Here is an 11,418-nt window from a genome sequence, read left to right on the forward strand (position 1 = left end):
AGTGATATAACCTACAGCTGTTTACAAGTTCAGCTTCACAACAAACAAACAACAAACCAGAAGGCGAATGAATCTGTCACTCCGTCACAGGATTTTGAGTAACATTACCATCCTCTCTCTGCTTAGTCACAATTTATCAAATTACCAAAAATTAACTTTCAATGTGAGTGACATGAGATTGTTCACCATATCTTGTAGTTGTGCGGGGAAAAATTTAGCATCCACCCATTGATACTATGTGTTTTACTGTAGGTATGTGCATGAATAGAAATTTTACTTCCTTCTTTTCTAAATTAGCCCCACAGCTGCAGCTACAGTTATTCCTGTGCTCTCAAAGGACATGAGGACTTCCCTTCTCCTCTAGTCTGTGAGTTTACTTCAGTCTTCCACTTACATATCACCACCTGGTGGCACATTTAACCTACTGCACATGACTGCATGTATCTATAATATGGAGGACTCAGTCTTCTCCCTGCTGATATCTCCTGCACTGCAAAAACTCAAAATCTTACCAAGAATATTTGTCTTATTTCTAGTCAAAACAAATCTAATTCTACTTAAAATAAGACTCATCACATTAAAAGCAGCTTGTTTTTAGACACTTTTTAGTTCTTTCAAGCAGATTTTCACTTGAAATAAGTAGAAAAATCTGATAGTGGAGCAAGTTTTTCTTTCTTATTACAAGCACAAAAAAACTTGCTTTCACTGGCAGATTTTTCTACTTATTTCAAGTGAAAATTAGTTTGAAACAAATGAAAATGATCTAAAAACAAGTTAATTTTTAGGTGATGAGTCTTATTTTAAGTGGAAAGAGATTAGTTTTGACTAGAAATGAGACATTTTATCGCATGGTACATGATTTGAGATTTGTAAATGAAGTGGTAGCTGATTTTCCAGCAGAAGTGCCGGATCCGCACATTTTGTTAGCTCAAATTCCTCCTACTGCTACACATTTTACAGTGTTGGATTTATGTGGTGCATTTTTCAGTGTTCCACTTGCAATAGAAAGCCAAGGTTTGTTTGGGTTTACATACAACTGACAGTCCTATGAGTATAAAAGATTGCCACAAGGATTTAAACATAATCCTCACATTTTCAATAAAGTATTGAAAGATGATCTTGTGGGACTGGATCAGAAATTGAAAAGTACAGTGGTACAATATGTGGATGATATTATAATTTGTTCACCTGATATTCTTGGACTCAGAGTCTGTGCTAATAAATTATCTATCTATCTATCTTGGAAAGATTTTGAGTTTTTGCAGTGTGGCTTTTGTTTTCACTTTTCGAAGGATCTCTCACAATGATGAACATCATCAGGTTGACTCTGATGGTCCTCATGCTGATCACACTGGTTGCCTTCCCCAGATGAGAACTGTTTTTTTTTTTTATCAGATTGATGCGTCTTTCACACACTGTTCAGCAGCTGATTTGTTTTATTGTGTTTGAAGTCAAACAGAGAGATGAGAGGAGCAGTGATGAGTTCAACAGCAGCATCAAGTGGATTTATCGTCCTCCTTCTTCTCACTGTACCAGGTACTGTACATCTACATTTACTTTATAGGACATTTAGTTTACACACTCGGATCAAGATAAAACAGGTTTGAGTCAAGAAATGTATTCATTGTTTATTTTTGTAGTTTTTATTGTTGATGAGGTACAACCTCTTGGCAAGAAGGTTCCTGGTTCGAATCTCGGGTCTTTTCTGGGTGGAGGTTACATGCTCTCCCTTTGCCTGCTCTCTGGCTTCCTCACAGTCCAAACACATGCACAGTAGGTTGATTGGCGACTCCTAGTGTGTGTGTGTGTGTGTGTGTGTCGGCCCTGTGATTGACTGGTGACCTGTCCAGGGTGAACCCCGCCTTCACGCTATGTCAGCTGGGATTGGCTCCAGCCACTCTCATCACCCTGTATTGATAAGCAGTATAGATGGGTCATTCCATGAAAACTGTTAAGTTTGGGTCCCCAACATTCAAAGAGGTATAGGAGGCATAATAAAACGGTCAGTAATACTTTCAGTGTCTGAAGCGATTAATTAAAGTTTACTTTCTAGCATGAGGTAGAATAAAAGTAAATAATAAATATACAATTTTGCACATATATAACTTTTTGTGTTAAACTACAGTCATTTTCTCATGTCCGCTCTGACCATTTTTCTCATTCATGTAATGTAAAACTTAAAAAATATCAAATAAATCTCAAACATTTATTGTTCTTATAGTTAGAAATACTTTCTTCTTAATAGGAAATATGTTAATTATATTAAAATGTCATATTTTTTTTATTAAAATAGCATAATTTCTCCATGTCCATCAATTTCATATTCCACCCCGTCACACCAATGTAATTTTGCGCCAAAATGCAATACACTTCCTGTAAGGAAACAGGAAGTGACATCATTCAAGAGTTTGAAGGAGGGAAGTGCAAACAATGGTCAGTTCTGATTTTTCTTTTAGAACATTTTTGGTAAATTTTTCTTTCAAAACCTTCTCTGTTAAACATAGCATATCCACCCCGTCACACACAAAAAGTGGGGAAAACAATTTTTAAATCAAAATTTCAAATTACATTTGTATAAATCCTTAATTTTACGATGTAATTTCATGCTAACTGCAGTGTTAGCTTTTAGCACATCCAGGAATTCGGCCATATTGCTTTAGATTTTCCACCCCGTCACACACTAAAGCCTGTGACGGGGTGGAATCATTGTGATGGGTGGCACTGTTCTTCATATTGAATTAGTATAAAATATTTAAATCTCTATCACTTTCACACTTCCCTCCCCCAGCATCAAATTAAACACTTCGTTCTGTGTTATCAGTATGATTTTGGAAGATGAAGATGAGTCCTTAAATTTTGTCCATTCCACCCCGTCACAATATTCCAATCCATCACGCTATATTCCACCCCAGGCCTCGCTCCAGGGTGGGGCCCCTGTGACGCCAGCGGTCTTCCTTGATGATGTACCATTCATAAGGGGTTTTGGAACCGCTCTTAGTCTGACCCGTCACCTAGGACCTGTTTGCCTTGGGAGACCCTACCAGGGGCATTAAGCCCCCGACAACATAGCTCCTAGGGTCATTCGGGTGCTCAAACCCCTCCACCACGGTAAGGTGGTGGTTCATGTGATGAAAATCATTATTAAACACGACAGTTTCTTTGTTGCAGTGGGGTGATTTGAGAGGAAAAGTAGTTTTGTAAATTTAGAATCAGTTCAGTTTTGTTGCAGGTTTACAAACTGCTGCAGCTTGACAATATTACAGTTTTTCTCAGTCGCTTTGGTGCTATTCTCACATCACTCTTAACATTTGCACAACAGTTAGTGCATTTCTCAGAACAATTATCACAAACTGCAAAACCTAGTGGATAACCTGCAAAAGCGCGTCACTTGCTCAAAATGGATTGTCCATCCCTCAAAAGCAAGTATTCATGTCAATGAAACTGTCAGTGTCGTCAAAATGAGAAGTCCTGACACCATCGTTTATGAACAAGATAGTCAAATGGCTTTGTCATGTTTTCATTAGGACACTTTATTCTCTAAGTGTTTTCCAATGCAAAAAGTGATGATACTACCTGAAAATGCTCCAGACAACACTATACACTACTTGTACAGCCATGTGAAAACTACAGTAAAGTTACACATTACTGTATTTAGTGGAGATACTGAATATGTATGTTTCACATTTCTACTGCATATGCTCTTTGCAATTCTGATTTGTTCACAGTATTGTGCAAAGGAAAAATACACTACAGTCATCTACAACAAACATAAGAAACACTCTTTGGGTACAACTTTACGTAAACAATGTTGCAGTACACTAACTGAACCTACAGAGTACTGTAAATCATTCCTGCACATCCAGACGTTCCAGTCACATGTTCATCTACATCACTCTGTCAATTGTAGCGATTGAAACAGATTCAATATTCCCAAAGATACAGTAATGTCATCCTTACATTGTATCTCGTTCAACTTTATGCCATTGTTTGTAATGGGCCCAGTCTCTTCCACCTCTGTGAGCTTGTCTTGTGATCCTATGTGATGCAGAGTAAAATTACAGTAATGTACAGTACATGTACTGCATCAACCATTATTACTGTAGTGTACAATACTGTCAAAGTGCTTCCTACTTGTAAAATGCTGTAGTACAATACCGTACTGTAAAGATGGGAAATCTTTACTGTGGTTGCTGTAATACATTACAATACAGTAAATCTGTTCTCTAGTGAAGCTGTAAGTCTAAATGTAAATGTAAAAAAGTTCTTGTCCCACTGTATCTTACAGTAAAGCCTGACACAATGACAGCAGTGCAGATTGTTTAGTACTGAATTACTGTCCAATACCATACATACCTGTTGTTCCTTACTGTAAATGTTTGAATAATTGAATTCACAGCTTCTCCCAACATTTAAAACTAGTTTGACAGATTTTGAAAACTAGTTCAAGAATTTTGTATGTAATGACTCAAGCAATGAAATGAGGACTATTAGTTTTATAGGGAAAGACTATTCAGCGTTCAAAAGTATAGTTCATTTTGACTGACAAGACATAAACAAATGATAATGTTGTAAAACAGCAGAGAATTGTATGAGAGCAACTGATACATGTCCAAAAGCATTTGCAATTTGTTCAGAGGAAGGAGAAACTGCTACTATGATGTGGACAAATGACTACATGTTGTGGAGGTTGAACTAATAGTTATGAGAACTTTCATTCTGATCTGAGAACAGCACCAAAGCGACTGAGAAAAACTGTAAAATGTGACTGTGGTTTGTGCTGTGCTCTGTGTTACAGTGATACAGGGTCAGAATGACTGGACAGTGACCTGTGCTCCAACTCAGATCTGTGCTGTAGTAGGATCAACAGTGGACATAAGCTGCACCTACAGATACCCAGACTGGAGAACTGATGATGATACTACAGTTGGAGAAAGACTGTGGTTCACTAACTCCAGTGGTGATGAACCTGTGGATCTGAGAGCAGACTCAGAGTACTCAGGTCGTGTTCAGTATCTCTGTGGTGACAACGACTGCACTCTGAGAATCACAGACCTGAGAGAGAGCGACTCAGCTGTTTACAAGTTCAGCTTCACAACAAACAAACCAGGAGAGAAATACACTGGTGAAGCTGGAGTCACTTTGTCTGTCACAGGTAACAGTTTTATTTTACTATGTTTCTGTTCCAGATGTTCAGATCAACAGAAACAGCTGTGTTAATGAAAGATGAAGACAATCTGAGCTCAGAGCTCCACTTACTAATGACTTAATGGGCTTCAGTGTGAACTCTGGATCACATGATGACGACTGGTTAAATATGAGGAGATGATGGTAACTCCCCTCTAGACTCACATATGGACATTACTGTGTGATCAGATATTCACATTCAGGTCACATGATAACTCCAGTAGTCGTAATTAAAGGGTCAATAACCAACATCTATGTATTCACATTGAATTAAAAATATATTTCCTTTTCTTCGTTGGAAATCCAGGTCTACAGGTGCAGGTGACCCCCTTGAAAGACAATGATTACTGGGCAGAGCTGAAGTGTCTCAGCAGTTGTCGTCTACCTGATCATTCTTCCTTCACTTGGTACAAGAATGGACAGAAAACTGAGACAGAAACAGCTTCATTTTCAGTCTACTATAATGATGTCAACAGTTATTCCTGTGCTCTTAAAGGACATGAGGACTTCCCTTCTCCTCTAGTCTGTGAGTTTACTTCAGTCTTCCACTTACATATCACCACCTGGTGGCACATTTAATCTGCTGCACATGACCGCATGTATATTAAGTTTTCTGTTTCTATATTAACATCATATTACTGTATTGAACTCTGCTCTAATTTACCAACACAACTGTGTCTTTAAACATGTAGGTGCTACTCTGGTTAAATTAAATATTTATCCTTTCAGGTGTCTTTGGTAAATACTGTAATAAAGTGATTTACACTGACAGAAGAATCTGTGCCTTCAAAGGATCATCAGTGGACATTTCTTGTACTTACAACAGTTATTATGATGTTAAATCAAAGTTCTGGTTCAGTCCTGAACGTAGTCGTCGTTGGCAGAATCCCTCAGAGCCTGAGGATCTTAGTAAAGACTCTGAATATTCAGGTCGTGTTCAGGTTGTTGAAACAGAGAGAGGACGCTCCACTCTGAGAATCACTGACCTGAGAGACACAGATTCAGCTCAGTATCACTTCAAATTCAAAGCAAGAAGCTCTGGATGGGGAAACAGTTTACCTGGTACAACTCTGACTGTCACAGGTAAAAACACAAACTGACAAACACAGAAACATCATTAAAACTTCTGTGTCATTTTAATAAAGCACCTTAAAGGGCTGTATTTGGATGTGAGGAGCTACTATGAACATGATGAAATAATCCTTGAACAAATCTTTGTAGATTAGTGATGAAACTCACTTCTTTTGAGTTAGAAGGATTATATTTATGAAGCTCTGTAGTTAAACATGGAGATTACTGAGTATTTATAATAGAGAGAAACAAGAAGGTGCATTATCAGAAGCAGAGGTGGCAAAAGTACTCATATTCTGTACTTAAGTAGAAGTACAGATACATGTGTAAAAAAATACTCTGGTAAAAGTAGAAGTACTGATTCAACTCCTTTACTCAAGTAAAAGTAAGAAAGTACAGGCTCTGAAAAGTACTTTCAAAGTAAAAGTAAAAAGTAAAAATGAATTTTTGCCATTAATGAAACCTACATCATTTGATAATTTTGTTAAACAAAAAAAGTTCAGACAGAAAAGATTGAACTGACCAGATCGAGGCAGTGTTTCCCATGAACTAACATTTGGGCCGCCACAGACCTCACAAAATAATAGCTAATAAGAAGAAGAATTTTTAAACAGCGTTTTGCCGCCTCTCATCTCTGCCAGTCAGTCCACCTGCCGTCTCTCTCGCGTGCGGTCGCACCGCACGTACGTACGTACACACACACACACACACACACACACACACACACACACACACATGCGCGGGCGCATGGACAGGTTGCGCTTTGCCGCTCGTAAACGGTAAATGCGCTATATTGCGCTGATTGTACAGTGTTTGTTTGTTTGTTTGTTTATTAAAGACTCCAATTAGCTGCTGGACTTTCCAGCAGCTACTCTCCCTGGGGTCTTCAACCCCCCCCCCCCCCCCTCTTCTCTTCATCCTCCTCTTTCCTCTCTAGTTCGTCACGTCTTTTACCGGTAAAAGTAACGAGCCTGTTTTTACAATGTAAGGAGTAGAAAGTACATATTTTTGTGTATAAATCTAGGGAGTAAAAGTAAAAGTTAGAAAAATAGATACTCAAGTAAAGTACAGATACCTGAAAAATCTACTTAATTACAGTTACAGTTACAGTTACAGTTACTTGCCACCTCTGATCAGAATAAAGAATATATACTGTATCTGATAACCACATCCACTTTTTATTCTATTTTATGTTTTCATGTTAACCACTAACACTGTGTGTTCTTCCTCCTGTTTCCAGCTCTGGAGCTGCAGGTGACCAGAACAATAACAGTCCATCAGTCTTATACTGAGGCAGAGCTGAAGTGTCTCAGCAGCTGCAGTCCAGCTGGTCGTCTTTCCTACGTCTGGATCAGGAACGGAGAGAAAATCATGGAGGAGGGAAGTTCTTATACAGACAGGTTTTCTCCTGGAGACATGATCTCTTGTGCTTTAAAGGGACATGAGAATCATGGCTCTCTACTAGTGTGTGAGTTTTCTCTTCTGTTTATGAAACAAAACACTTAAAGGGACAACGAGGAGTTTCTATTTGGTTATAAAAAAGTCTCACGTTAATGTGGATGAATCTACGCTACCCACACTTGTTAATGGGTCCATTTTTGATAAATATATCGTTTTGTCTCTATCGTTATATTGTTATTATTAGTGGTAGTGGAAATGCTGGGCGAGCCGACTAGCTTTCTTTACTTTGGGTTTTGTGGCGAGTCATGAGGGTAACGCCGCCGAATCGCCGTTTATGGTCGGAACTACGACTAACTAATTTTACGGTGCGCTGAGGCTCATGAATGTAGTGTGAAAACACTTCGCTTTTCCAAAACTCCTCGTTGTCCCTTTAAATCCAACACAACGTGGCTGCTCAGGAAACACATGTTGATGTTTTGTCCTGCAGATTTTCTGAAGGTGCCGTCAGTGTCAGTGAATCCTCCAGGTGAAATCATGGAGGGCAGCTCAGTGACTCTGACCTGTAGCAGTGACACTGACTCAGCAGCTAATTACACCTGGTACAAGAAGAACCTGACACTGCTCAACAAAGAACCACAGCTGGTCTTCAGCTCCATCCAGTCATCTGACTGTGGAGAGTATTACTGTGTAGCTGAGAATCAGCTGGGGAGGAGGATGTCTGAATTCGTCTTTATTGATGTGAAGTGTGAGTGAGATGATTGATTATAAAAATCTAGAAGTTGATTGGTAACCAGAACAAGGTTTTCCAGCCTTAAAAGGGATATTCCGGCGTACATGTAACCCATGCACTGAGACCGAGTCTAACACCCCCTCGAGAGAAGAAGTTTGCCAACCTCAAACTTTGAGTTAGAGTGACTTCAGCACAGACAGCCAGATAGCAAAACACTGTTCTCTATTGAGCCAAGAGCCAACCGTGTTCAAAAAAGCCAATCACAGCCACAAATAATGCTCAGAACAGCACCAAACTTCACCAACAGTACAAATAGGGTTCCAGCCCATAATACTAGGCATCAAACACCTTCTAGTTTTGCCTGTGTGGCAAGGTGAAGAGGGCCCAGGCGGGGATTGAACCCACACCTCCCGGGTGAGAGTCATGCACGCATGCCAGTCACCCAAAGGGACATCCCCTTGGCCAAGTAGCCAGGGCACATGATCAATTGGAGGCATAGTGACAGGACCACCACTGTCACATCTCTCCCCCTCTTTTCACAAGCACGTCCTCGTGCTTCCGCGCAGGCTGCCACACATTAGGAATCCATGGACCCACCACTAGTGCTCCATGGACCCACCACTAGTGCTACATGGATACATGGATCCTGCCAACAACGCCAGAATGTGGCAAGGTGAAGAGGCCACAAATAATGCTCAGAACAGCACCAAATTTTAGCAACAGTGTGTGGCAAGGTGAAGAGGGCCCAGGCGGGGATTGAACCCACACCTCCCGGGTAAGAGTCATGCGCGCTTGCCAGTCACCCAAAGGGACATCCCCTTGGCCAAGTAGCCAGGGCACATGATCAATTGGAGGCATAGTGACAGGACCACCACTGTCACACCTGGTTTATATTCAAAAGAGACGTAAACAGAATCACCCACTCTCCTCCAGCCACTTCCTCCTTGGAAAAGCCCCAACAAGGCGATTACTGAATGCAGTAGAAAGGCAACAAGTCCAGTATTGTTTAGTTCCAAAATTGCACACATGCTTTGCTGACTGTGAAAGTTTGGGCAACTCTACTCTGTCCATTTCCCTGGCAACACTTGCTAATTATTGTTAGAAACAGATATTGAAGACAGAGAGGAACACTGATGCATTCAGTAATCGACTCGTCAGGGCTTTCCCACAACTAGCAAGCCCCTGGAGGAGAGTGGGTGAGTTATATTTTCGTCTCTTTTCAGTAGAAACCAAGCAAGGCTAGCAGGTGTTTGATGCCTCATATTATGGGATGGGACCCTGTTTGCACTTGTGACAGTGGTGGTCCTGTCACTATGCCTCCAATTGATCATGTGCCCTGGCTACTTGGCCAAGGGGATGTCCCTTTGGGTGACTGGCATGCGTGCATGACTCTTACCCGGGAGGTGTGGGTTCAAACCCCGCCTGGGCCCTCTTCACCTTGCCACACACTGTTGCTAAAATTTGGTGCTGTTCTGAGCATTATTTGTGGCCATGAGTGGCTTTTTTGGTGGCGGTTGGTTCTTGGCTACAAAGACAGCAGTATTTTGCTATGTGGTTTATTGATTTGCTGATGAAAAGAAGGGATCATCGCCGACACGTCTTCACTTGTATTCAAAAAAGGAGTTTATTAACAGGAAGAACAGTGTACAAAAAAGGTCGAATCCTGGAGCATCTCTGGTGCCAATGTGAGAGGTCCTCCTCTTGGCCCAAAATTCTAACCTTATATACCTTTCTGACTCCCCCTTCTCTAGACAGAGAGGAGCCCCTATCCAAATGGTGAATGACCTTTGGCCTACCCCTTAACCTTTAGGCCAACGAAAACACCATGTCCTGTCTCCCACAACACTTAGCCATAAGAGAAAACAAAAGAACCTGTCATTCACATTGATCCAGACATACGCCATGAAATTAAATTACTTCTAAGCAGGACATCGATTCACACATTCCTTGAATTCCAGAAAAAGCACACACACAAAGAAGAACATAAGATAATACAAGATATTAAAGCAAGAAAGTTAAGGTGGATAATATACTACAGCTATCTAGCTGTGGTTAACTTACGCTGGAATAACCCTTTAATGTTTCTCATGCTGCCAAACTGAGAAATATTGACTGTCAATATCAACAAGTAGCTCTAATGTATGTTGTTAATGTTTCCTCCTCCAGATGCTCCAAAGCTTCCCTCTGTGTCAGTGAGTCCCTCTGCTGAGATAGTGGAGGGCAGTTCAGTGACTCTGACCTGTAGCAGTGATGCTAACCCAGCAGCTACACTCACCTGGTACAAGGAGAACCAAACTCTTCTTCAGGGAGCAGAAGGAGTTTATTATTTCTCCTCCATCAGCTCTGAGGACAGAGGGACCTACCACTGCAAGTCTGAGAATCAATATGGAGCCATCAACTCTTCATGTCTAGAGTTAGATGTCCAGTGTAAGTCAGACGACTCTGCTCTATTTTGACTGATTCAAAAGTCATGAATGACTTTATTCATGTTGCATCTTCATGTTTCCTCCTCCAGATGGTCCAAAGCTTCCCTCTGTGTCAGTGAGTCCTTCTGCTGAGATAGTGGAGGGCAGTTCAGTGACTCTGACCTGTAGCAGTGATGCTAACCCAGCAGCTAAACTCACCTGGTACAAGGAGGATGAAGACTCACCAAAAGCTTCAGGACAGATCTTCACCATCACTGACTTCAGACCTGAACACAGTGGGAATTATTACTGTGAAGCCCAGAACACAATAGGACGTCAGAAGTCCACCTTAACTGTTTCAGGTAGGTTACACACGGACCGTTAAAAATCATAACACTGTCTTGGCTGTAGCTGTAGACATCTTCCCAAAGAGACTGGAGTGTTGTCTGTCATGAGTGGTTGTAAGATTTTAGAGGACAATATTTATAAAAACACGTTATTACTAGGGCTGACCCAAAAAAATTGAAGCTTCGAAGCTTCGTTCGTTGCAATGGTAATCGACCTTTAAGTCTGTGATCGATTGTTTTTTTTTCTTCCTTATTTCCTTTTTGACACTGGTTCTCATCG

The 11,418-nt window shown here is 40.7% G+C and overlaps 1 protein-coding gene across 1 annotated transcript in view; it reads left to right on the forward strand.

The window, feature by feature from the left end:
- LOC146960773 (sialoadhesin-like) overlaps positions 1-11,246 on the forward strand; it is a 52,876-nt gene extending 41,630 nt beyond the window's left edge. The window contains exons 2-9 of the mRNA XM_085772069.1: positions 4,796-5,152; positions 5,492-5,710; positions 5,914-6,267; positions 7,496-7,721; positions 8,115-8,401; positions 10,553-10,813; positions 10,902-11,153; positions 11,203-11,246. Coding sequence (XP_085628195.1) covers positions 4,796-5,152; positions 5,492-5,710; positions 5,914-6,267; positions 7,496-7,721; positions 8,115-8,401; positions 10,553-10,813; positions 10,902-11,153; positions 11,203-11,246 — 2,000 coding nt within the window. The remainder of the gene's footprint in view (positions 1-4,795; positions 5,153-5,491; positions 5,711-5,913; positions 6,268-7,495; positions 7,722-8,114; positions 8,402-10,552; positions 10,814-10,901; positions 11,154-11,202) is intronic.
- Positions 11,247-11,418: the final 172 nt, after the last annotated feature.

Source organism: Trachurus japonicus, unplaced genomic scaffold (genome assembly GCF_045865225.1).
Source record: "Trachurus japonicus isolate A0001 unplaced genomic scaffold, Traja_1.0 AP030010.1".
NCBI lineage: Eukaryota > Metazoa > Chordata > Actinopteri > Carangiformes > Carangidae > Trachurus > Trachurus japonicus.